Below are 27,514 nucleotides of genomic sequence, written 5' to 3' on the forward strand. Positions count from 1 at the left end.
TCAGAACATAAAATGGTTTTTCTATATTTGCTTTTAATGAAAAAAATAGTGTATGAATAGAAATGGAAGTATAACAAAGAATTTCAATTGAATTAGGAAAATACAGGGATAAATAGAGCAAGTAAAACAAGCATTTTAATTCCAGGTTATTTGCGTATCACGGAACTCTTGTCTGTGCTTACAGTTACTTATGTTTCCAAACAGACCAGAAGATGAGAAGAAAATACCCTCATGGCACGCTTACTGACATTTTCTCAGTTAAAACTATGATGGCAGCCTTTATATATTAACTTTTCATTTCTCATATGGCAACGAAAACAATAAAAAGACTCTCAGGTTATCTATGTTTGAGGAAGGAAGGCCCGATCTCATCTGTTCCTTGCAATTTCAAGACTTGTGAATTATTATTGTTAGTACTCTCACTTCATAACTGTTAACTGGGCTAATTCAATTTTAATGTACAATTTGTCTGATTGGATACAACACTGTAAAGCTGCCATGGGATAATAAAGTCTAGTTTTTAGCCACGAAGAGCTCCATTTTAAGATAACTTCCAAACACTTTAGGCATGAGGAAAATAATTTAAGAAATCTTCACCAAACTAAAATTAACATACGTGTATTCCATATATTAACATTGTCCCTGCTGTATGCCTTAGTATGGTCCAAATTCCCAACACAGAGACTATTTATATCATTTTCTAGTGTGTCCATATCTTCTTAAATTGGAAGAAATATGTTTAGAAAAGAAACCCGATCTACTAGAACATATAATGGGGATAGATTAACTTCAATTATGTTACTTGAAATAAAATATCCATTATATAATGGATGAAATATCCATTATATTAAGCTACTGGCTGGCAAGCATTAAATCAAATATAGACTTCTACATACTCTGTATCTGTAGTAAAGTATTATAACATATTAAACAGACCTTTATTTTAAAATCTCTTCCCAGCACAGGATCAATCCTGTATTAACTGCCTGACATAAGCTAGTTGCGAGTTATGAGGATCCCTGCCTTTTTTGGTACTGTATTCTGAGCTTTTCCAGTTGTTCTACACACTGTGTCTGGGCCAGCTTCAGCGTTCGGTTCTCCTCTGTCAGTTCTGCGTACTCCTTGGCCAGCTGAGCAGCATCCATGCTTTCTTTTTCCACTTGTTCCAGTCTGGCAATCAGTTCCTTTCTGGAAATAATATTGAAAAGAAACCCAACAAAGATTAAAAATGGCAGCAAGCAAATATGTATTGTCATGTGTTAGGAGAAAGCTGGAGCACACCTTGTTGATATGGCATTACCCAAGCAAGCTGTTGTGAAATACACACCTAGAAAACATATCTGCTATAGGTGCTCTTTTTTCTTTCAGAGGTGAAGAATTCTGATGGGTTTGTGCTTCAGAGGCCAAACCTGCAAAACGCTGAGGACCTTCAAGTAAATATCTTTTACCTTCAGTAAGAGTTCACCATGCAGCTGTATGGGGAGGGCCAACATCCTAGAGACTGAATGCTAGTATTCTGCATCTATAAGAGGAGTAGCGATTTATTTTTCTCTAGAATACCAAATATATTGGAAAGGCATCGAGGTTTTTCATCCCTTTGCCTCCCGCTCCTTAGATATTTATAGACATGGATCAGGTCCCCTCTGAGTCTTCTTTTCTCAAGGCTGAACACACCCAGGTCTCTCAGCCTTTCCTCATAAGAGGAGTGTTCCACACCCTTTATCATCTTTGTGGCCCTCTGCTGGCCTCTTTCCAGGAGATCTCAGTCTTTTTTGTGATCTCTAGAGATCCCTTCCAAATCCTACAGTTCTGTGATTCTGTTCAGTCTTTATACCCAGACCTTACTTCTGCTGTTGAAGCACTGTCATCCAACTGCAAACCTGACCCCTCCTGGTCTTATTGAGAGCAGACACCCAAGAATTCAAGCTGTTGCTCCATCCCAGCTGGAGTCACCTGGTGCCCTGTGTTCCCAGATTTGGCCAGAAGCCACCATCTCCTGTAGACCATCAGCAGAAATTCCCTCCACAGCAGTTAAGATAGTGGAGGCCTTAAAACAAAAACACACTGAGCGCATACAGGGCGTCTAATCACACTCCACTTAATTACCCAGCAGACTAGACTGACCTCTGTTTTATTTCCCTTTGAGTCAAACCATTTTTCATCTCTGCTTCAAGAAGTCTCTTTTAAAGAGCTCATGGTTCTTTTGATCACTCTTGTTCAGTGATTAGTTAATCTTTTAACTGTTTGTAGCTCTGTGACAATGTCATGCCAATATGTTGTAAGATGTAATGCCTTCAAAGCACATTGCGTTTCCTGCAGTCTTTGAAGGAGTCCCCTGGCAAGCTGGACTAGTGCTTTTGAACAGGAAATTCTTGCAGATTAGCGATTCCACTTCTATAAAGGTCAGAGTATTCACAAAAAGATAACATTTCAGTATTCGCTGATCACTTGCATTACTTACACCTACAAAACCACAACTTCTAGCAGTAAAATTTTAAGCACCTGGGTTTTCAAACAATTGACCTATCTGGTCCTCTTTTGAGATTAATGTAATCTTTCTATGTCTTTACTACAGCTTTGAGAGATAGCATCGTTTGCCCAAGGCTTTACTGACTGTTTACAGCCACAATTACTGCAGTTCAAGGAGTTGTAAGAGAGCCATGGCAGACCCATTTCTCAAAAAAATGCTTCTCATATTAAAAGAGAAACAAGGAAGAGTTAGCAGGCTTTACAGCACTTTAAATCACCCACAAGTTGCAGTACGTAGAAGGCCTCCTGTAGCTATGTTTCAGCTTTGTTTTACACCAATGGTGTAATGTGCAGGTGATGCAGTGGCACAGGCTGCCCAGGGAGGTGGTGCAGTCACCGTCCCTGGAGGTGCTCAGGAGCCGTGTGGATGTGGCACTGAGGGACGTGGTCAGTGCGCACGGTGGGGGTGGGCAGATGGTTGGACTAGGTGATATTAGAGTTCTTTTCAGCCTTAACGAGCCTATGAGTAATGACTCTATAGCAGCTACTCTGTAGCAAAGCCTCTTCTGTTTCCTTTCACTACTGTTCTATTAGCTTTTCAAGAGGAAGTGCTTACAATGTATTTTTCTTCAGTAGAATTCTGTTAACATTTGGCATAATGCAGTTGTAAAAAAAAAAATTAAAAGCATTAACAGATTATCTTTTCCTTGTTTCAGCTGTGCTAGATCTACTGGTCTTCAAGTAGTCAGGATGAACTGATCATTCCAGACAGTTTGCTATTACAGTTCCTGTTAATAAGGCTATTGAACACACACCAAAAGTAAATGCAGGTAAGCTTTAGAGAGTATTTAAATGTACTTAAGGACAGTGAGATTTTACTAGTTTAATCACTTCAGCCCCTTCAGTTTCCACTGTAAGATTTTTATCTCTTAGGACCGTAAGAGAGCTTTAGCAGTACTTCCTTGCAATTATTCTACTGGTACAGTGGTAGATGGAAGGACTAAATGACTCTTTTTCAAACTACAGGCTGTTGACTGAGAAATCTTCTAAACCGATTGATTTGGGATAATTATTTTCTCACACTTTATGAGGTTTTTAAAGGGAGAGTCAGTGAACATGCTAGAGTCAGTAGACATGCTATTAAGAGCAGATAAAACTTTTCCATGGGAAATTTTAGCACTTATGAACGAAAGGCACTGCCTACCCTTTTTGGACTTGGGCCAGAAGCAGCACAGGCAGGCAGTGTACACATTCAGACGGCTCTATTACTGAATGCCAGTCCTGATTTGATAAGGCTGCTTGCAAGCATGGTTTTCGTGCTGCTATCTAATAAAACTCTAGCACTGTAGATTTTGTTTAAATTATTATTATTATTTTGGCAGAAATTAGGTCTGTCGCTGAAGAAAGCAAAAATGAGTTGAGATCAAAGGAAACTCATTTCTGTAGTTCGGACTCTAGGACCTTCCTTCCCTGCCCTGAGGTAGTAAAATTGCCCTCTTCTGAGTCAGCAGAACCTACTTATTCCCTTCCCATCAGGATCAACACCTGTTTACAGGGTAGGGTGATGTTTCAGGCAAATACTACCAGCCTGCCACAGAGATCTAAAATTAGAGTACCAGGGAATTGCTAAATGTTATGAATGGTGTGGTTTACGAAGCTCACAAAGGATGAGGACAGTAACTAACATTTGCTTCTGATCTAATCCAGGATTTGAACTTAGCTCTCAGAGGTTAAAGAACACCACACTAAGCTCTTGCACCATCTAGCCTTTGTTATGGATGTCTAATAACTTATCACTGTGTAATCTGTGTTTGCTGTTAATGGTTACCCCATGTTTAAATATTAACGGCATTGATAAGGTATTTTCTAAAATGGTGTTAAGGTACTTGAAGCTTTGAGACAATCTGCAATGTGCACTTAAAGTGTTCTTTTCTGGGGAGGGGTCAGGGTGGGAAGGGAAGACAAGTGTGATTTGCATCATAAACCAATAAACCATAAGCAATAACAGAGAAGGAAGAGAAAAAGAAAGAAAATCAGCATGATCTTAGGGAAATTACTGCTTTAGTCCTAGTCTCAATGACTGTCCATGCAAAGCACAGAATTACTTTATAGTTACATTCACCATGAATAAAGACCAAAAAAAGTGACAGATGAAGCAGATATACTTATCTCCAGATAAATCTATTTGCAGATAAACTAGACTCAAGGAAAACAGCTTCCACAGTGCAAAGACACAGGCTTGTCTTTCTGCATTTGTGAACAATGTATTCAGGATCACACACATGGTACGATGCACGTCTTCCTTGCTGACGTGTTCTGGTGGCCATAAGGTCATTTACTTTTCCCATATCTGACAGGGCTTTCATGTCAGGAGGAATCACAAGACCCCCGTATGATAACTGCTTAACCTTGCACGTTTAAAGTCCAGTAACTAATTTTTAAACTGTGAGTTAGCCTATTTTAATGTAAATAAAGCTATTTCTCAAATACCAGCAGGTAAAAGGTACATGAGTATTTCTTACTACTACAGGGCAAGTTGCAGTTTCTCTTTATATTTGAAAAGCTGAAATTTCTACTGACTTGGGAAGCAAACAAGTATTTTGGCAATGTGTAAGCTAATGAAAAATCAAGTATAGAATGAAAAAAATAGTAAGAGCTTGTTTTTACTCCTTAGCACCCATTTTTTTTCTGCACTACCTGGAAGTCTGAAGAGGACTTTTCTTAACAGCACAGGGAAAGCCACTCCAGAAAGCCTGCCTGGAGGAACCACTTCAAACTGAGACCTCAGAAACACCCCAAGGTCAAGATAACACATTAAATCATATAGAAGGCTCCTGTAAAATTCAGTGGACATCTCCACTGTATATCTACTGTAACATGTGTAAAGGAAGGAAAACCAATCATAACCATGGCAAAGAGAAAGAGCGATCCAAAACCAGGTGGTGCTCAAGTGATATTTTCTGGACAGTTATATTAGAATTGTCTAGGGGAGGAAAAAGAGAAAAACAGCCAGAGCTAATATAAGATATAGCCAGCAACCATGGCAACTCTATTATTTAACTACATAATCCAGGGTCATTATCTAGTAATAGCAATATAACAAGTGCTCAAAATAACCAGCCATCCCATCCCTTTCACCCAAACTTAGATACCCAAAAACATCTGTTATGGAAATACATGTGTGTTTCTGGAACATAAATTAAATAACATTCTGTGACCTAAATGTGGTGTGTTCTCACTTCCACACCCTTTTCTTTCTTTTTGATCATGTCTCCCATTCCAGACTGATTTTGTCCCTCCTACTTGGTATTGCTGGCATAAAAGGGAAGAGTCTGAGTGGAGGCTGCAAACAGAGCTATGAAGAATTGCATTAGCAAAGCAAACCTACCCGATGTTCTCTTAAGTTCATTAAATTTCTTGCTTCCTTTTGTCTTTTTCCTAACTTCAATCTACCTTATCATTTGCTCTGCCCTCTGATTTTTCTGTTCTTCCATCCACATTTCCCATTTTCTTATGAAATAGTTGTCGTCATCTTTCTCACTCCTAGTCTAGTAGATTCTCCTTAATTATTATTTTGTTGTTGTTGTTTTGCATGCAACAGAAAAGGGCAAATAAGCTCTTTTCTAGCTCTGAAGAAAAGCGACCCTTGTCACTCCACACTATTGCCTTTCAGGACCTCAGCCATAGGTAAACCACACACTACAGGGAGAGACAAGTCAAACTAAGAATTGAAAACCGCTGAAAAGTTTCTAAAAGAGTAAATATTTGTTGACTATTTCAAAATGATTTTATTCATCTTTCTATTTCTTAAAGACGCTTCCTTTAGAAGTATACCAATGTGTGTTATTTCTATATATAAAAGGTTACATTGAACTTTGGAGGCTGGAAAAAAGAAACCACCAAACCACCACACCTTCAATAACTCTACAGATGTTAATTTGAGACTGACTTTCTTTCCCCTAGCCACCACATTAAAAAATAAAGAAAAAATGTCTAGTCCATTTTCTGCTTTGTGCTTGGCAACCACTATCATCAATATCTGTATGCACAGTGTTACTGGTAGTAGGCAGCACAGGTGCTGACACTGCCAGGTGGGACTCAACATTTGATTTCCATGGGTGAACTGATTTGTGAAGAAGAAATTTAGAACACTGGCAGGGCCATCAGCCAACAGCATTTCTCATTTTCTTTGATAAAAATGGAAGCTGAAGAACACTGTAGATGTTATCTGCTCACATTACAAGGAATTCTTTGTCCATTTTACCAAATTGATATTTAAAAGTAACATACAGGTGTATTAGGCAACTCTGAATCTACATTTCCATAGAAAATTAAGACACCTGTAACATTTCGTCATTTGCTCGCAGTTCAGAAAGCTACAAACATCTCCATGTTTTCCATTTGATTATAACTGTTCATGAGTCTCAAATCTCTGCATCACATTTGACTTCTTTTAGAAAAGACAAAGCATCTTCTGAGAATACGTCAGCCTAGCCACCATAATCCACTCTTCACATCTTCAGCTCAGGATATGATAACCTATAATCTTCCTTTAACTTTCCAACTGTTACTACTGAAAACAATTTTAGATATAAATCGGTGATTTCCAGACCAAAAACTTCACGTATGTCTTGCTTATCTCTACACTCTTCCCCCTTTCTACATAGCTTTATATAAAAAATAAGGTAAATGTGTTCAGGTCATGCTTACATGTGTGTAGAAATGTGTATTTCCTAGTGACATCTTAATCCACCTTCCAACTTCTACCTAACTTTACAGGATGATGACGTCTCAGTTTCTCAACTGTTTAAAAAACCAACATACTGCTACAGAAAAGAAAGACACCCCAAAGAGGAAAGATAGCATCATAACTCCTCCTCCAAAGCACTAAAAGATGGAGAATCCATCTTGAGGGAGGGACTTTATAAATACTTCCCCGGAGTAAAAGTTTCAGTTGGCACTTGCAGCTTTTTAAGACTCAAAATCAAATACCGACAGAGCACCTACCTGTAGAAAATAAGAATCTTTGATCCTAATGTTTATAGGACTATTTCTTTTGATTAAAAGATTTAAAAGGTGGGGACAGGTGCTGCACAGGCATCTTTCATGTGTAGGCACTTCATGACTACATAGCACATGAGTATCTGGCCCACAGATGTGCAATTAGGAAGCTCGTAACAATGATGGTATTAGAATTGTATCTGCTGCCTTATTCAGCTGCTATTGTATTATTGTATTTTCTGGGGTATGAAATCTTTTGTCCACAAAACAAGTTCAGCAGAGGTAGAAACATGGAAACATCTTCACATTGTTCCATTGCTGGCATCCTCTAGCGAAATGAAGGAAAAAGGCAGTTTGAAGCCCCTTAATTCATCCAGATTTATTTCTTCTGGTCTCAGAGGTTGGTCAGGATAGTTTTTGAGCTCAAGTAAACAATTTTATGCATGCATGTGCCATTTTCAAGGAGAAAGTATTTCTAATGTAGCTAGTACCACAGACTGCAAAAATGCATTCAAACAGCATTTTTTTTCATTCTTGCAAATGCAGAACATATATATTAGTGTAGCTTTCAAGTGCCTCAAGATAACTTTGTAGATGTGTAGAGCTGATTCAGGAATACATCAGTAACAATAATATATTTGTACTGATGGGCTCTAAAATACAATTCATCTACATCTATTGTCTAAATTTCTGTCTAAAGTCAAGCACCTAAAACCACCATTTACTATTTTATATTCAGTTGGCATTTATGTAAAGGATAAACACATATAGTTTCCACAGAATTTCCTTGGTTATTAAATAGACATGTAAGTGGCTGATATTAGATAATCAAATTTGTCAAATCACTGTAAAATTATTTGAATTGTATATCTTCTCTCCACACATTTTAAAAAATGTCAAATATTTTCCATTTGCCAAGTTTAATTAATGATGAATCAAGAGCAATCACTGAGAGAATGTAGTGTTAAGACTCTTCAAGTTATCCTTTTTTCTTTTTTTAACCTTTGTGCCAATATGTTAGCAACTGAGCACCATGCAGGTCCTGCAGTGGAAGAGGATCCAGTACAGGGAAACCTCAACAACCTCTACTGATATATTTGGCAACAATTAACCATACTTTTACTACAGCCATCAACTCTGATAAAGACAGGTGTCACTTTCTTACTCTTCAAAGTTTGGTTTCACTGTGATCTCTTGCTATTTTACTTACAAGACCACAGGATTTCACCAGTTTCCACCCTCTCAGCTTGCCTTTGTAGCTGAAGACTACCACAGATGCAAACGTGGTCAAGTAGTGCTAAGACTGCCATGATGCATCTGGAATGTTTTCTCCTCTACTCAAAACCCGCTCTGCTAGAGCTTTTCCAAGCCCTGCTGCTACACAATAAATGTTCCTCTTCCATTCATGTTAAGAGCTATAGTCTTTCTTTCACCATAAACTTCATGCTATATTTGGAAGAATGGTTGTGTGGTTTTATTTTCCCAAGAAATCAGAGATATCCACACTGAGGTAACTCCTTGAGGAAGGCAGCACTTCTTGAAATGTGAATACTAAAATAAAACAGCATCAGAAGTAGAAAGTCATCTTCTCATTAACTGCTATTGCTTGGGATTTGCTGTCTGGAAAAAGCTTTCACAACCCACCCTTTTTCCTCCCTCACAGAATTCCTTTTGTCAGGTTTCTTATGGAAAGAGTCCCAGAAAACACTTTGTAATTTAATAGTCATGTGAAGACGACAGGGCTATGAATAGAGGCCATAGACAAAACTTTTTTTAAAAAAACTTGAAAGACTCCCTCCAGCTTAAGCACTTCGGATGTGAACACCTAAAACATGAATGTACATACAGATGACACACAGGAAAAAAATTCACAAATATTGTCAAGTAATCTACATCACACTGAGGAACCATTATGCTTTTCATTGAAAAAAACCCTAAAACTTACAAGGTAACCACTCCAGATTGAACTAGACTGCTATGTGACAAGGATAAAGTGTCCCAGTGCTGTCAGAGAGGGTTTTAAGGGACTTCTGTATAACTGATGGCCCAAAGCTTTGACAGCTCTGTGTCAGTGGTCCCAGTTAATCCTAACAAGGGGCCTGTTGTGCAGTACTGTGACTGTCGGGCAGACGGATAAGGTCACAAAGTATCATCTAAGCCTCTCGCATTTAGAACTGGATTTTACTAGGAGAAATATACAGCAATCAATACTCTGGGAAAATTACTCACTTTCTTTCTTCCAGCAGAGCAATTTCTTTTTTCACCTCATGATACTCTTCCGCTATTTTGCAGTGTTGTTTGTACACCTGCATTGATTCCTTAGAGTCATGACAAGGAGGCAGAGGCTGTATGAACAGAAGAAATTAAAAATACTGCTTTTTAATGCAAATATTAGGAATAAACACATATTTTGAAAGATGCATTCATCAGTTCATCTCTGTGAGAATGCTTAGAGAAAAAGTTGAATACTTTGAGAAAAGCTGCTGTATTGAAAAATACTGGTGATGCCTTTCTGCAGAAGGAGAAAAAATGCTTTCCTGCACATGAATACACATAAGCCTTCAAAGCTTGTAAGGATTTTCAGAGCTTTTCACAACAATTTTGCAAAGTATCATGAAAGACTATTTAAAGAGATTTCTCCCTTACCTCTTCCTTTTTCAGCTATATCAAGATAAGAATGATAAAGCTCAGACATTGTCCATATCCACGAAGTATGTGAGCATCTTTTACTGCAGAAACTACAGAACTGATCAGAAGGGTAACTTGAGTGTAAACTAGCCCTTATTCTCCCGTCCTCAAAAGGAGAATAAAAGGCATGGAAAGTTATTGACTAAGCACTATTTTTCATAGAAGCACAGCTTCTAGCTTGTTCCTAAAATAGACCAGACTTTGAGACACTAGGGCTGGTTCTGCTGCATTCATGAGCAGTTACACTGCTGACTCTGGTGAAGGCACTTTGCTAGTGTGTGACCCAGCAATGCCTCAGTCTCTAAGTAGTTTGCTGAAGACTGTATCCAGTTTCTCTCCATCTCTAGTTCCTGTAGCAGAGGATATACTTAGTTAGCAGAAATGTTATGAGAGTATTGGCAAAGTGTGTCCAATTTCCATGAGAGGAGCATGTGAGATTCAGAGTAGAAAGATGACAATAATAATAAAAAAATAAATAAAAAAATACAGTGAAGTTATGTAAAAGCATTGTACCTCCTAACCTGTTTACCTCACTGTTATTAATAGTAATATATTCCTAGAGAAAGATTTTTTGTTGCTGTTCCAGTGCATACTAAGTACGGCAGATTAAACCACTCTGTCCTAAGTCTCTTCATAAGAATTTCAACCAAAAACTTGAAAATACAGTGTGGTTAAGTGTCAGTGTATTTTCTTCCTTAAAAGAGCACAACTTAATTTGGGCCTCAAGCTTGGCTGTCACATCTTGACCACAGCACTTTCAGGAAGTGTAGTATTTTTAAGTTATTAGCCGTGAATCAATTGACTGTAAATGAAGTCCAAATAGCACGCTCGGGCCACCTGTTTGAAGCAAAAGGAAGCACTTAAAATAGCTCCTTTACTGTCCAGTTAAAGAGCACCCAATTGCCTTTCACAATATGAGTAGATTTTTACTTCTTGTTGTTCTATTTTTACTCTTATTTGTAGCATATTCCTTCAACTGCATTGTTAGAAGAAGAAAAGCACAAGCCTTCAGACTTCTATGATCTTGCCATCTTTCGTTCTAGCTAAATTGGAAATACATCTTTTATCAAACATATTCAGAGATAAACATTAAAGATGTTTTTACCCAAGAGGCAGAGTAGATTGGCTTGAGATTGACACCAGTACAGGGTTGTAACTAATGTATGGAACTCTGAAAGTATTTGCAGATGGTATGTAGTTTCGTACTGAAATTTTGAAATGGATAGTCATTTTCTGTGTTCCGATGTAAGAAATGCCACAGCAGAATAGCTTTTGTGGCACAGTTCTGAGCTTAGAGAATTTGGGACCCCGGGGACAGGGCTGTCCATTACTTGGTGAATGTGGTCCCAGGAATGGGCTTTTAATTGCATTTCAATGTGGATGAGCCACAGCACCATTCATATAGTCACCCAAATAATAACCACAAATTTAACAAGACAGAATATAGAAGTCTCGGTGCTCTAATCCAAGAATGCAAGGGTGAGCCAAAGTAGCATCTCTGGTATCTACCAGAGATCAGCAAACAACAAATGCATCATAATAAAACAATTTTGAACAGTACCCAGTGAGGTAAAGTCCCCAGACTTGACACTTCAAAGAAGAAAAATCTTGCTTTTGCTTTCAACATAGTTTCTGCAAAACTAGCTAGTTTAAATCAGTTTAAGAATTAAAGCAGCATTCAGTTTCTGTATCCCAGCTTCCCACTCAGAAGATATATTTAGAGAGTTAAAATTATCTAGTCATGCTGAGACTTAATATCTAATTCCCACTTAGAACCAGTTGCTGGCTTTCAAACTCCTACCATTGTTTCCTCTTCAGTGTCATTTTTTCTTGCACTGATATTTTATCACTCAAAATAAACAGACAACAAAAGATAGAGTTTACTAGTACTCTGTTCATACAGTTCTGTTTCAATGTTGATGGATGCTATTACACACTAAATAACTTTAATTGTGAAAGGATACCTATTTGGTACAGAAAAATTAAGAGAGTGCATTTTATTTAAAATGCAAATTTGATAATGTTATTGTATGACTGGATATCTTGGTTAGCTCCTTTGTAAAATTGACATTTCTAAGAATGGTTTTGGAGGTAATACCTTCAGTTCCTATGAGTAATTTCTGGGCTGTGGTACATGAAATAAAGGCTTTTGCATCATGATTTAACAAGCAGCTGTACTGTAATCACAAGAGACATGGAGGAGCAACGCTTCAGTTGTTTTTTTTGCTGCTCACCAGAAAAGATGAAGCAACACATAAGCATGGGAAAATTATTTTATCCATATCAAACAGCCTACTTTTTGACACAGAGTGCAGAGAATTAATGATACATCTGTTCCCACTAAAAGAAGCATTTTCAGAAGATGGCAGGGCAAACTCCTTGAAAAAAAAAGCTCAGAAAGATGTGAAGCTTACTTGTTCCAAAGGGGTACCTCTGAATTTGCAGACATTTACAGTGTTGACACATTTCCTTGGAAAAGAAAAGAATAACAGCAACGTAGCAGTTACTGGACTTGCTCATACTCATTTAAAGGGACCAGGAGAAATGTACAAAAGTCTGAATCCAGCCCCATGCTACCAGAATCAAATTCTGCAGTCCATGGGCTTATCACTCTGTTAGAGCAGCTCAAGTCCCCCACTTCAGCTAAGGGTCTGGCCCAGAGCCTCACCAAGATTAGAAATTATTCTGTTATTTCCTGTTCCGTTTTGCTGAAGAGAATTTTGCATAGTTTTTTATTATGCCAGCACTGGCTTTCATCCAAACAGTTAACCTGCCTATTCTACCCTTGTGATGTGCCTACATAGAGCTCTCATACATTTCCCAACCCTACATGCAAGCTGCACTCCTCCAATCCCTCTCAGACAAAGCTTTTTCCTCTAGCTTGTCCTAGCAGTCTCTGCTCCTTGTTCCACCTGCAGTGCCTATTTGAATGCCTGTGACCGGGACACATGAAATCTTACAGTTCCTATCCAGAGGGCAGTCCTCTGGCAGAGAACTGGCATTCCCAGTAGAAAGCATTTCTAATTCATGAAGTCTGTATGCTGTGTTTTGGTAAGAGTTCTCTAGCTTCTGTAGGTGACACAGAACAATAGTCCTTAATAAAGTCCAATTTACAATACGTTTTTTTTCACTCCAATACTTCAGGAGGTATCTTGCTAGTCCATGATTAATACATATAAAAGCATACCTGCTACATAAGCAAAAAAAGCTCCCGCCAAAGAAAGTTATATTTAATGGCAACAGTTGCTACTTATAATCCTGCTTATTTCAGGCCTCAGTGTCATCCTCCCTCATTTTCCTGTGTTGGCAAAATATGCACACTGAACATCTTTGATTTTGTTCTCAAAGCTATTACAAAAACTACAGCTTTCACTGATACTGACGAAAGCATGTCTATCCTGCTATCCCTAATTTTCAGCAAGGTCTGATTTTCCTTGTATTTTATGGAAGAATTCACCTACAGAATGCAGCAAACAGACACTAAGAGATCCTGTTATAGACTATTCTGTTGCTGTGCGTAGTTATGTACATGAACACCTGTGATGTCTATTTAGATTTTCACCTCAAATGAAGATATGGAGGATGTTGAAAGATGATATGTAAAAATAGTTCATGAAAACACAGGAAGACTCTGAGCTTTCTGCCTAAGACATTGCTTCAAGCAATTTCAGACATCTAGTCTAGGATACATCTAGTCTAGTCAACTTTTACTGTGGAAATAAGCAGCTATCTTTCCTTCAAACAATTCAGGTCAGCTGAATGGAAGCAACTGAGAGTTTTGTTTCCCTCACCTGAGAGATTTTCTATGCTTTTCCAATCACAGTGTGACACTTGGGCTTTGTCAACGTCCATATCATACAGAATCTAAAAGTGCAGTTATTATAGCAGTGTTAGAGGAGGCTTAGCAAGTTCACTGACAATCAAATCTATTTATAGAGTACCAAAGTACTATAGGAAGTCTCTTGGAATTTAGTGCTTTTAATACAGAGCAAAATTTCAAACTTTTTAAAACTTCTGTACGCTTTTTAACTCCCTGACATACTTTTTATTTCATAATATCATAGAATCATAGGGGTTGGAAGAGACCTCAAGAGATCATCGAGTCCAACCCCCCTGTCAAAGCAGGTTCCCTATACCAGGTAGTATTTGTACCCCATGACTTAACAAGCTGATATTATTAACATTTGAAGTCTTTTCTCAGCCACAGGAAACATTATGGTCATCCAACACCATTGATTTCAGGAGATTTATCATACAAAATATGATAAGAAATGCCTGTCTCAAGCTCATGAACTTCATGAAGGATAGAGAGATACACAGCGCTCTGTGTATCTGTAGGAGATTGTGTTCTTCCCTACTTAGAATCAAACTCCCAGATGGAATAAAGGGCTTCTTTGGGAAGATGAAGATGAGCCACAGGAAATTCTGGGGCAGGACAGAAAGCCCTAGCAATTTAAGTTTTTAATATCAGAAACTTTCATCTACATTTTGTGACCTGAGCAACAAGGCCTTCGATGGCTAATGATGTAGATGTCTAAATATAGGCAAAACCAGGAGTAAAATGCTCCTCAGAGAGACCTCCACTACCATGCAGCTAATCAAGGCCTGGTCCAGCTCCGACACAAGGCAAAGATTAACATTTCCCAACAACAAACTAAAAAATCCAGCAAGTTTAGCCTCTCTTCACCTCCAACTACACTGCTTGTACAAGGAGGGAAGAACACAAACCCAAAGTCCAAGTAAGCAATTGCTTTATCCTCAAAGTGTTGCTTTTCATTGGGAAGATAATACATTCTAATACTGTAAGCAAAAAAAAACCAAAAAAAACAAAAAAAAATTAAGAATTTATTAACATGAGTTTGGGTTCATAGAAGCATATAAATAATTTCTTTATATATTTTCTTTTAATAACAAAGCACCAAAAAAGATGAAGCTTTTCTCATCCATAAACTGCACTGTTCTCATATACACAACTATTATGTCTGATTGGCCATACACAATATTTCTTCTTTTTAAAGGACAAGAAACAAGAACAAATTTTGAATTAAAGAGCTAATATTACTTTCTTAGGTATTACTTATGAAAAATTTTCCTCTCACATTAGTGGAAAAAGTAACACTTAGAAAGGTAATTGGAAGATAATATTTTTGTCTGAATGTGCTCAGTTGATCTGAACACTGGACTGATCATTTTTGTTCCTCAGAAAGCAGCTCTGACATTCGAGTTTCTCCTCTAGTAAGAGCTCTTACAGGGCATTAAGTATTTGCAGTTGGCCTCCTAGAAATACCCTTCCTCCAGCCAGTCCCACCTCCACCTCTGCATAGCTGGCAGCAGTGCTCAGACAGCAGGCACGATCACCCTGCCAGGGCTAGCCGCGCTGAACTCTGCCCTGCCATCGGACACCAGCTCCCAGGCAGGAGGCATGGCAGGACTGTGGGAGGAAAAGTGGGAACACTAGGTAATTCTGCTCAAACAGCCAAGATGACTGCCAGGGACGAAGATAGAAAGGCAAGGGCTTGAAGCCCAAAAGAGAGGTGCAAATTGCTTGGTACTCAGGCTGTGGTCTGCCGCCTGCATGCATAAAATACTAAGGCACTGATTTTCCAAGTGGCTCAGTGAACTTACATATCTTTCAAGCTGCTTTCAAAATCTAACCTGAAGATCAGCTAATTTGGGCTCTTCTTTTTAAAGGTTTCAAGGTCCTGCTAGTTTTCAAAAGTACAAAGATGATAGTCTTTTAAAAAAAAGTTCCTAGTATCGTGTAGTCACCTACCCTGCATTTATAGTTTTTTCTTTAAATGAAGTACTTATGCTTTTGACTGTATTTGTATTTGCAACGTGGTGATGAAAATCTTGTGGCTCTATATGTGATGTTTTATTACAAAAATATTTACCAACATTCTTAGAAACTCAAGTATTTCAGGCAGCTATGCCATGGTTGATTAAAGGGCATGCTGAGACGTGTGCTGCTTTATGGCAGCTAACTCTAGGATACAGAAAAGTGCATGGATGGGGTGGCAAGGGACAACACCATTCACTACTTCTGCAGGTCCTGGTGAAGTCCATGTTGTTGCAGTTGGGTTCTGTTTCAATGCTGACAAGGTTACATGAACAGAAATTGCAAACCTATGCTGTACAGGGCTGATGCACCCTGAGCAAATTGGGTTACACTAACTTAAAAATGAGATTCATAAGAAATTGTAACTAGGTAAATTGTATCTTTATTACACTTACTATTAATTTGGAATTTTAAAGCAATTTAAACTTGATTACATTAAATGTTTATAACTTTGTAATCCACTTTGATGAAAGCAAGGAAATTAAGGTATTAGTTGCTAAATCTAAATGTACTATTACCTCTACATAGCTCAGAACCCTATGCTAACTAACTGCCACCAATTCAGCATTAAGATACCTAAAAATATGCATATAAGCTTGAAAAGGTAATGGATGAAGCAGCACCATTAACTTTATGATTCTAAGTGCTTGAATCAGATATTTCTCGTAAGGTATCCTTTGAATTATCTCAGATCCATCCCTAAATAAGAATAATAAAAAGATTGTTGTCTGAATCAAAGCCTTTGGTTGTTCTTTGAACTTGTTGTCATCTTGAAATCATGAAGGTAATGGAAGTTTCATTTTGAAAATAAATATTAGGTACTTAGAAGTCCACGAGTGTGCACTTTGTGGAAGTGCTGCAGTGTTTACTTAGAAAATTTTCACTAAAGAACTATCATTTATCCAGCACACTTGAATGCTTCCAGTCCATTTCAGCCTACCATGAAATTACATATTAAGAGCACATCAGTTGCTCCAGAAAAGGGTTGTAACAGTCCTAATAAAAATAATAACTTGGCCTGTAAAGTATGTACATCTAACACTAGTAATTTTGTTTTTAGGTACCACCAGCAGTCATGAAAATCATACTTTGCCCTTTTAAAGCAGCTGCACATACTGAACTCAGTGTCCTGCAACAAGGAAGGTAAAAATTATTAACCTCATTTCACAGATCAACAGAGAGATGAGGCAACTTATCCATGATCACACAATGTGTCACTGACTGAAAAAAAATGCACGTCACTGACTTTCTATTCTATGTATTTGCCACAAAACAATAAGGATTCTCTGGAATGCAGTTCTGAGGGAAGAAAAAGTATCAGTTGTCTCTGCTGCTCTTTTCAGCTCAGATTGTAAAGTGCTATTCATTCCTTTTATCCTTTCTAGTTATGCATAAGCAACCTGTCCCTATTCCCAGGATTAGAGGGACAGAGCAAGAGGAGTCTCTGTCATCCTCCATTCCTTCCTCAGTCATCCTTTTGATGAGAACAGCATTAGAGAAAATTAAGTCCTTTAAGTAAGCAGCCCTCCAGCGTTGCCTCACTCATTGATGGGGACAGGAAGGATGACATCATTGGACAACACGGTCTGCTAATGCCTTTCTCAATTTACACTCAGGAAACAACTGCCTTCATATTGAAATATCAGAGGAAGTCTAAATGCTCCTGGGAAACAGATGATCTAAAGTAGCTTACAAAGGCCAACAAACACTCCAGAACTGCCAGAGAGGAAAAGGAAATAATCTCTGGACACAGAGTTGGCTCTGAGCCTAGCAGATCCTGGCCATCAATTGCTGCCTGATTGCACAGCAAACAGGGCTCCACTGACATCACAAATCAGAGCTGGCATGAAGGAGTTCATCTCTTCTGTCTTGTACTGCCTGCAGACATCTCCTAGGGCAACTGCGAGGCATGCTGGCCATGCGGTATGAATTCAGTAGTTTTGATGACTGGCCTTTATTACCCAAGAATTGAGATGGGATGGCACTGTAAAATGTATCTTGGGATGCTTAAGAGAAAGCTGATCACCAATCTTAGCACACTCTGTAGGCATGATAACAGCACACCTGGCTCAGTTCCTCTCCCACTGAAATCACAAGAACTCCCTTTATTACTGTGCAGTAGTACATGCTGTGTTTTGCACAGGAATTTTAAAAATAAAAATAAAAGCATGCAAGATTACTCAGATAGCCATTTCTCTGCAAGTGGAGTAAAGATGCTGAAGCAATCTTCTGCAAATCTTAAAAAGACAGTGTTTCCCTCTAAGGAAATATACAGTCATACTAAATGTTAATAGATCAGAGAAGCACCAATGAAAACTTTCATCTTAGTGTAACATCCAGAGTCTTCTAGCAAAACAAACCTAAGCAATGTGTAGTAGAACTGCAGTCAAAAAAGAAAAGGTTTACCTGCAGCTGCTGATCTAGCTCTGGAAATGCCAAAGGGAAGGAGTTTTCAGGAGCATCATCATCTAGAAAGTACAGATGACATTAAAAGCCGGTATCTGCCAAGAAAGGGCACTTCAAATGATCTGTTCAAAGTTGTTCTAAGTTGCAAATATTCACAATAATATCAGGGTTGTGCAAACACCTTCATATATATGCTTATCTTTCTACGCTTGAGATATCTTAGTGGACTCTGACAATATCAGTGGGTGAGAAATAAGGAAATGTTTAGGTTCTAGAAAAGCAGAAATTCTATTTTGTATTAACTGTGATTAAGAAACAACAAAACCAGTTACAGAAGTAACGTATGATGACTTAATAAAAACAATACACTGAAACAATCTTACTCCCTGAGCTATCCATTACAGTGCAAAATAAAGAAGCTTCCACAGACGGCACAACTTCCCCATCACAGTACGATGACTTACCAGGGCTAAAACAACAGTAATAGAAACCTTTTCTCCTGCCATCCAAAGACTACTGCATGAACAAGAAAATGAGACTGGCACACCAGCAACTAGAAGATAGTTACCAACACAGATATGATTAGAGTGAAGAAGCACCACAAACTTCTCCACACTGTAAGGAAATGTCCTTCCCTACTAGAGTTAGTTCATTCATGACAATGAGCCAAACTTTGTTTTTATTTATTTCTTTATTTTTAGTACAGACTTCATGCAAAGGTGGGACAGAGTGTGCCAGTTGCGTCAGTGTTGTGGTGTGGACACCTGCCCACTAGTAGCTGGACTGAGATCAGAAATATGAATCATGCTACGTAGCGTCACAGCTAGCCACCGCAATATTTCTTTCTCAGTGACTTTCACACTATCAGTTTTGCATTGGATTGTGATGACGGTTTATGTATCTTACTACAGGTTATGGGAGGTGAAGAGAAGGTTACTATTAGCCGGCTCACAGAGTCGGTTGTTTGTAATGTGTCAAAGTAAAACAAGGATGGCTCTCACTGGAGAAAATTGCTACCATAGGTCAGATCCTGTAGACCGCTTTATGCTGACAAACCTGTATACCAATAATTCCCAACAGGATTTAAAGAACTATGTCTCAAAGCAGGATTCTTAAAGAGCACAGACTGAGATTTAAATTATTTTGCCAATGCTGTTATCTCTTTATCCTGCAAAGTAGGTTGAGGAAGCAAGTAAATGAGTCCACTATATCCAATGGAGAACACTGGCTGACTAGACAGTCAGAACCTTCCTTCTAATTAGCTCAGCCTGAGACAGATACCACTAGGAAGGAAGGGATACCCAGAGGAGGGCAGGGAGGAAAAATATGGTGATATGGAAGGGAAAAGCAAACACTTATGAACCTCTGCAAGAAACAAAGCATACGGGCATATTTTTAATGGGGTAGTGGTCTTCCTCATAAAGTCACACCCACACTCACAACTTCCTTTTGTGCACCATGTCCCAGACAAGTCTATTACAGAAAACATTTAAAAGGCTTTAATTTCAGGGTTGTATCCTGATGATATGCAAGTGTTTACCTTTAATTTGCTGTTGCTTTCTTGCACAGTATTTAAAAATAGACCAAGACTCTAAAAGAAGAAAGATGAATCATATGACAGGACTAAAAGGAAGGACAGAATAGGACTCAGTCAGACGAGGGGGGTACAGCTGCTCTACAGATATTTGGCCAAATAGCTGTTAAATATTCTGACAGAGATATTGGACCAGATGAGTGGACTGTAGTTAAGTTGCTATCTGTTTTGACAATCCCAGCAGTACATCTTTGGTACAGTAGCACTAAGAAAGGAACTCAGGCTATTATAACTTCATGAAAATCAAAGAAGAAGTCACCCCAGAAGAAGAGGCATCAGCCAAAAAATACTTTTTCACTGAATCAGATACTAATAAGGAAAAAAAATGTTGCAGAATATTGGAAAATATATCGAATTGTCCTCAGGAATAACAACAACAGCAACAACAAAAAAAAGAGCAGTAAATAAAAATATTTTAGAAAGGATGGAATAGGGAAAGAAATTACTGTAGAGGAAATCCTTTTAATAAGCAGATGTTCACTACTTATTTTCTGAACTCAAGTGACTGAGTCAATGGTACTAAAAATGGAACATATTGGTATCCTAACCATTAAGGCATACCATAGTACATTTTATAATGGGCCTGCCCTAGCATCTATTGAACAGCTGCTAGGGTTTTTTTTAGTTATGCTAGCTTAAGACTTGTTTAAATCATCCTCTCAATGATGTTCACCACATCAGATAAGCTGGGGACTTTGGTGGCTTGAATTTTTTCTGAGTTCCTGATTCTCTTGGGCTCCTATGAAATTTTCAGCTTAAGCGTTTAGCCCACAAAACCAAACCGATATCTTCACAGCTAACTGCAAGCTTGTTTTCCACAAAAACAACAAAAATATTTCCCCGTAGTATCCAGTGAAATTAATTACTTCTTCAGGTTGGTCTGTATTTCACTGTTGTCAAAGTAACAGCCACAACAACAACAATTACTTGGTAAAAATAAAACACATTTAGATTTCACAAAAGAGGAAAGCAACTGACAGCAATTATTCACTTCCTAAGATTCTTCTAAGGATACATGCAGAAAATCAAGAGGTAAGAAACTCTTGCAAGTTCTTTTAAAAGAATTACTACTGCCTCAGTGTATAGGGGAACAGACTAAATCACATTTACATTCTCATTTTCCTTTCTGTTCAGTTGGGCTGAGACAAAGCATCTTTCTGTTTCATAGCCAACTCTGACCATTCCTATAGCAAAGATAGCAACATAACAAATGAAGAAGCTCCCTAAGCTGCCCAGCCAACACATCTTCATATTGAAATGGCATGATGGGCAGTGATGTGCAGGGGCAGCAAGGCTAAGCTGCTCAATCTCTGTCATCCAGGTGAGCTCTTGTCTCTCTGCTGATCACACCTGTTCATACAAATGTGATGATGGACTTTATTCACTCAAGCAATCTGATTTAGAAATCTGAACTACATTAAGACTGACTTTCTTTGAACAAAACACTTATTATTCTTTAGCAATGTTCTTATGCATTCAGTCCCCCGAGATACACTAATGTGCATTTAAGAAGAAATCATGCTTTCTGGAAAGATTACTTAACCATGTTTTGTCCTTCTGGAGATTCCAATAGCACAGACTTCCACGATGTAGACAGATAAAAATCCCCCACATTCTACTGCCTGACTGACAAAATGTTTGTTACAATGAAGAGTAACACTCCTCTCTCTTCCTATATAGCTGCTCCATTTAGCTGAAATGTGGGATATGGACAACAGTTGATGAAAAAGTACTTGAAGAACAACATCTGATTAGTTTGCAGCCTGAACTCACATATCACAGTATCTCTTGGATCTTCACAAAGACAGCCAGAAATAGATTATAAAAACTTAAATGTGTTAAAAGCACATTAAGGTTGCTAAATCAAGCACTCAAAATTTAGGAAATGCCAATCACAACTCTGCTTCCTCGAGTAACTAAGTTATGATCCAGTCTTTAGTTATACAATCAGATACTAATTTTCTCTCCTACATGCGTGGGCAAGTGTATTCAGATCTCTTCCTCCTAAATTAAAGAATTAAATTGGTAACGTCAGCAGGCGGTTATCTTGTAAGCAGATCAGACATTGCACAGGAAAAGTGCTCAAGCTCAACTGCAGCCAACAGTTGGACACCACCGGAAAATTGTGTTATAGGGGGTCCGGCCTTGGCTCTAGGAGGGCAGTGAGGCCCAGTAGCTACAGCACTGGTTACTGACAGATGAGCACGGACTGAGTTCATCCTGGAAGGCTGTGTGGCTAAGTGACTGGGACTTGGCACCACTGTGTGAAACTCCCTGGGTTCTATTCACAGTCCTGCCTGAAGCGACCTTACGCAACCCCTCAGTTACCTCACGCATAAAATAGTGAGGAATGGTCACTGCCTGACCCAGGAATAGGCTATGAAGGCTTGCTCAATAATAAGAGTTGCAGAGCTCCCAAAAATAGCACAGCCCATAACACAAGAGGTAAGAGCAAAACCCTCCTACTCAGTATACCTTCAATCTAAGCCTAAAGTGTCCTTTGAGGAATGTACAACCTCTGTTCCTTGGAGGGTATCTCACGTAGCTTCCTAACTTCCCCAAAATACAACAAGTAGGTACTTTCTATCCTAATAAGGTTTTGCAGGCAGAATTTATTAAACATTTGGGCCTGAAAAGACATGCACGAGCCCAAACTAAAAACACTGAATGTACTGCAGTGTTCCTATGTTGTCCTACTCTAAAATTTTTTATTTACAGAAATGCCCAAAAGACCTCAAAGGTGGGCCGATCTCCTGCCTTGGACAAACAAGCATACTGGCAGTAAGTTTCCTCCTCAGGAGCTAACAGCATGTCTCTAGATAGGAAACAGAGAGTGAGATGAGCTGAGTGCTGTGTAATTACTGTCATTTCCAAAGACCAAGCCACTTACTTGTAGGCTGAGTGTAGTTTTGGAAAACTAACTTTATAAATTTCACCCGTATATTTTAGCAATCTCCGTTAGTTTTCAATCCGTATATTATCAGTTGGAAAGTCTCTGTTGCCGTTAGAAATGAAAATGAGGACGGAGTAGGGCTTTGAAGCTTGCTATTAATGCAGGCATTGCAAAACAGTCTTACCAGATCAACTATAAAAGCAAAAAAGTATTTATGGTCTCTAGGAAAACAAAGGCATAAAGAGGAGCAAAATAAGTCATTTGCTATGCTAGCAAAAATACCATGTCGTTCCACTGTCTGTCAGTTTTATTAAAAGAGGTATATTTTGCCTTTGTTATCTGTGATTTTTCCCAGAGAGTGCTATCAGAGTTAGAACAGTAATTTATCACCACATTGCTACCAGATTTTTTTAGTTAGATTCAAGCTTTTATTCTAGAAGGAAAAGTAAGGAGATATTTACCTATACATTTTTTTTAAGAATTGCTACTCAATATATATGCAGTATATAAAGTTCTGCTTTAGTGACATGATCACTAAGTAAGATTTAATGATATGTTAGGATATACTGAATTTTCATTCGTTTAAATAAATTGACGTTGAAAAATTAAAATGAACCTTCTATTCAGGACTACTTAGTTAAATTTTGGAACATCATATTCACTTTAACTTGAATTAGTTGGTATATGTTTATTGATATAAGATATACTGATATAATGTGTCTCAAATCTATTAATTTTAAGTAGTACCTTAAATCAAACTGGTGCAATGTGGTGTGAAGACACACTCTGGGAAACCTATGCTAGATGCCAGCATAGTGAACTTGAATAAAAGAGCCAAACATAGATATCTATATATACAGGAATAAGAGATACACAATAAAACTGTCATCTTATATAGCACTCAAATCAGCTGCTGTTCTTGAGACTTTTAAGGAACTGGTTTGCCAACGTTCACATTAAAGTGCTGCACAAAGTAAAGTGTTGACTGACAAGTAATATAACACAATTAAGTTATTTCTTGTATACTCAGGATAAGCCAGCTCCTCTCTTGTAGGTCAGTTAACTCAAAGTAATCTGTTCTCATGAGTTGAGGGCAGTTTCTCCTTTCACTGCTTCTCACACCCAGCGCTTGGTTACAATCCTAGCCAGTGAGATAATCACCACTCAGAAGAAACATTCCATTTCCCCTTTTTATATCTAGTTATGCTGCAAGTTCCTCCAAGTAAGCTGTGGTACAGCCCCTGGAAGGATAATGCAGCATTACTTGGTGAAACCTATCACTGTGTCTTTCAAATGAGATAAAATTCAAGGAAAAGTTTAGGTCAGAGAGATTCTGTCACCACTTAGCCCTGGTGAAGGACTTCCTGTACATACCCAGCCTCATCTTAAAAAATGTGCTATGTACTTCTTTATACTATCTTGATCTGACTGTGGTTTCTTGGAAATTTGAAAACCTTACTAAAGTTTCTTCTTAAATGTAATAATATTTATATGTTTAAGCTTACCACTAAAAGAGAGAGTAGAAATATGGTGATGTAGTAAAACAGGGGGGTAGTTTAGACCTCTTATTAGTCTTCAAGGAGGTGTCATGCAGAGGAATACATGGCACTCACTTTACTGGTCGCTATTTAGTTTTATCACTACTCAATGACTCTGTATTGCATATTGCTGGAATGCTTGCATATATGTAACAAATGACTCAAAGTTATGGAAAGATACTACAGAATGTAACAGAAAAAAATAACCTTTCTGTAACTGAGATTCTTTCTGTAAATGTTAAGAGAGACTGAAATTATTAGCAGGATAGAGAAGTAAAAAATAAATATGATGCAATGTTAAGGAAGCTAGGCTTCCTGCCTTTCATGTCCCTCTTCTTCCAAGCTATTCACAACCTTGTTATTTCCTATTGCCGTCTCCTGTCACAAACCACTCTACCCTCTTTGATTTTCCCATGGTCTCAGCTTTCCCTGACTTGTTTTCAGTGTCTCCCATAAGCATTCTTTTTCTGTAATTCATAAGATCACTCCCTCTCCTTTAAGAGTCTCTCCAAGATCTAGCTTGGCCACAATTCTGTGTATGGCATGTACCGTGATATTGTATCTTCAGAGGTGAGAAGGATTCGTTATTACTTTCTGTAATCAAAATGTAATTAGCAGGTTATTGTAGTTTATGAAAAGAGGACACACAGACAACCACACGTATTTCCTTATGTTTCTTCTCCCAATCTTTGTGGATTACTCATCTTTACAAACTGCAAGTTATATGCAGTAATATAAATGTTTGTTTTTAAATCTTGCATAAGGGATGATATTTTATTTCAGACATAGCTGTAAAATGGTATTATGGAATAATTAGCTAAGGAATATAAAGAATATTCTACCAAATTTTTTAAAAGGAGAAAATTATATCCAAGTTAAGACTTTTCTCAGAAAGCTCAGGAAGAGACTTCACACATTATGCTGTCCCTTAAAGCACTTGTCAGCAGTGGGTTTCAGTTATCTTTATCAGAGATCCTTAGATTTCATACCATCAAAACATCTCAGACAGCCACTCACTTTTATCAACAGCTCAGTCAACTTTATTTAAGATGCTTCCTAGCTTCCGTTTTACTTTGTTACATCCCGATTTTTTACTGCGTGTCAATGGCCCTCCAGACCTTAAAGATATTTAAGATACAAAAAAAACCTAAGAATATTAATTTATTCCAAAGTCCAAAGGGCCATGTACATACAGAGCATATTTGAGGAAATTAATGCTCAGTCAGCACTAGCTGACAGGATAAACACCAATGAAATTTCTGCTGCTTTCTCAGAGAACATGCCATGTGAGGCATCCGTTTCCTGAAACCTTTCACCAAGCTGGGCACGTGTGGCACTTTCCAACCTTCCTGTTGAAGGGAAAGTCTCTTCCTGTTCTAGCCTCACTGTCAGTACAAAATGTTCTTTTAGTTATTTTAAAATTGCCTCAAAATCAAGCATACTGTAAATAAAAATGATTTTGATAGCTAATTAAAATCTTAAGTATATCTTTCTCAAAACACTGAAAAAAAAATCTAAACTGTCAGTCGGTCATTTTAGTCTAATGAAATTGTTATTGGAAACACTGAAAGCTACTGGACAAGAAAACTGATCATACGCTCTCACTCAGGAAAAAAAATCCACCCATAACTCTGGACTCCGTTCGACATTGTAGACACTAGTAAAAGCATGTAAAAAATTAAAAGCAATCACTTCCTCATGGTTTAATCTGTAAATTAAATTGTACCTGGGGATTCATCCAGGCTGAAGGCAATTCGTACTGGCTTATCAGCAGGTACCCTGGCGGTGGTGATCATGTGGGCACTTGAGCCAATGCTTTTACTTGTTTGTTCCAGCTGTAATAATATAAACAATACATTTATTACAGAGCATGTGACACCATCCAGAAAATGAGTTTTAATGTTTCTCATGCAATCATAGCTACCTTTCTCATTCTAACCAAGCAATGTTTACAATCAAAGTCAAGGGTATGCCATTTCACTTATCCATTTAAAAAGGACTGAAGTGCAGACTGCCCTTCTTTCGCTATGTGCAGATTAGAAAGAACAATGGCAAAGGAAGCTTCCCCTCTCCTCACCTGCTTGCTCCCCGCCATTGCCCCTTCAGCAAGCCTTGACTCGTGGCAATGCTGCCTGGTTCTGAAGGTGAAGAAGGAAGAAGGGGTGGGGAGTTGAGAGTAACATGACCCCAAGCCTGCCATGTGATTGGAAACGTGCACACCACTCCAGATGGTGTCAATGAGGAGGCACCCAACCTCCTACCTTCCACCCATACTCCCCCAGTCAATGAACAATAAGTTAGTGGCTTGCCAAACCTTGGTGGTGGTTCTTCAGCGGACCTCTGTGCAGATGTAGGGGTCTTTCTGCATGGGTTTGCTTCCCAGATCAGGACCCTAGGCAGTCCTCGGTATTTCGTCTGAGACCAGCAGCTCCAAAAAGTGGTTTTAATGAGATGAGACCCTGTCCATTAAGAAAACTGCTAATTCATTTCAAGCAGAGCAATGAAGAATCATTGAGAAACAAAAAAGTTTGTACTACTGATCTGTACTGGTATAATTAAAGCATCTTTGAACATTTAACAATTGTACTCACAGTTCTAGCGTATGCATTTAACCTTTTCAATGGACTCAATTAAGTAGATGAACACAAACTTAATCTTGTTGTATACCTATCACAAAGCTGCTGAAATTCACAGAAACTGACATTCTGATTAGCTCCATGTGTGAAGAACATGAAGTCAGAGGGACTTCATGCATTCAAGAGAACTGCCCATAAAGAAATTATTTTAGGACTGAAGACTATGCATTGTACGCATACCAACAATGTGGACAAATTAATGAGAGTAGCTTTTATATTACTGTAAACACTCCAGGGTCAATTAGAAACCAGATTTTTCAGGAAAATGCAAAAGAAGTAATAAAAAAAATTGCTAAGTGTTGTACCACATATCGCTAAGAACATAGCATTTAGCTAGTGAAAACACAAGCCAATTCCTAAGCCAGTGATCTTGCAGTTTTTCTGTGAAGTAGTGATTATATTGCACTGAAATCCCAACAACCCATTCCAGTTTACACTTAATTATTTGGC

The 27,514-nt window shown here is 38.2% G+C and overlaps 1 protein-coding gene across 4 annotated transcripts; it reads right to left on the minus strand.

Annotated features, from left to right (window-relative positions):
* Window positions 1-26,831, minus strand: MAP3K7CL (MAP3K7 C-terminal like). 4 transcript variants are annotated; one of them, XM_065741815.1, is made up of 6 exons: window positions 26,743-26,779; window positions 26,506-26,566; window positions 26,155-26,263; window positions 18,404-18,465; window positions 9,700-9,815; window positions 1-1,188 (listed from the first exon to the last, which is right to left on the minus strand). In XM_065741815.1, the coding sequence occupies exons 2-6, from the start codon at window positions 26,521-26,523 to the stop codon at window positions 1,008-1,010; spliced, it is 486 nt and encodes a 161-aa protein (XP_065597887.1). In that variant the 5' UTR covers window positions 26,524-26,566; window positions 26,743-26,779; the 3' UTR covers window positions 1-1,007. The 4 variants fall into 4 exon arrangements, with proteins under 4 accessions (XP_065597887.1, XP_065597888.1, XP_065597890.1 ...); XM_065741816.1 differs by lacking the exon at window positions 26,506-26,566 and having other exon boundaries at window positions 26,743-26,831; XM_065741818.1 differs by lacking the exons at window positions 26,155-26,263; window positions 26,506-26,566; window positions 26,743-26,779 and adding an exon at window positions 18,868-18,909 and having other exon boundaries at window positions 2-1,188.
* Between the last annotated feature and the right edge of the window lie 683 nt (window positions 26,832-27,514).

This window comes from Cyrtonyx montezumae, unplaced genomic scaffold (genome assembly GCF_038088225.1).
Source record: "Cyrtonyx montezumae isolate F1298 unplaced genomic scaffold, pur_monq_1.0 scaffold_3, whole genome shotgun sequence".
In the NCBI taxonomy this organism is placed as follows: domain Eukaryota; kingdom Metazoa; phylum Chordata; class Aves; order Galliformes; family Odontophoridae; genus Cyrtonyx; species Cyrtonyx montezumae.

Coding starts and splice junctions, on each gene's coding strand:
- MAP3K7CL (XM_065741815.1), bottom strand. Junction 18,466..26,154: donor CAGCCTGGATGAATCCCCAG/GTACAATTTAAT, acceptor TGTACTTTCTAG/ATGATGATGCTCCTGAAAAC. Junction 1,189..9,699: donor GCTCTGCTGGAAGAAAGAAA/GTGAGTAATTTT, acceptor TATTATTTCCAG/AAAGGAACTGATTGCCAGAC.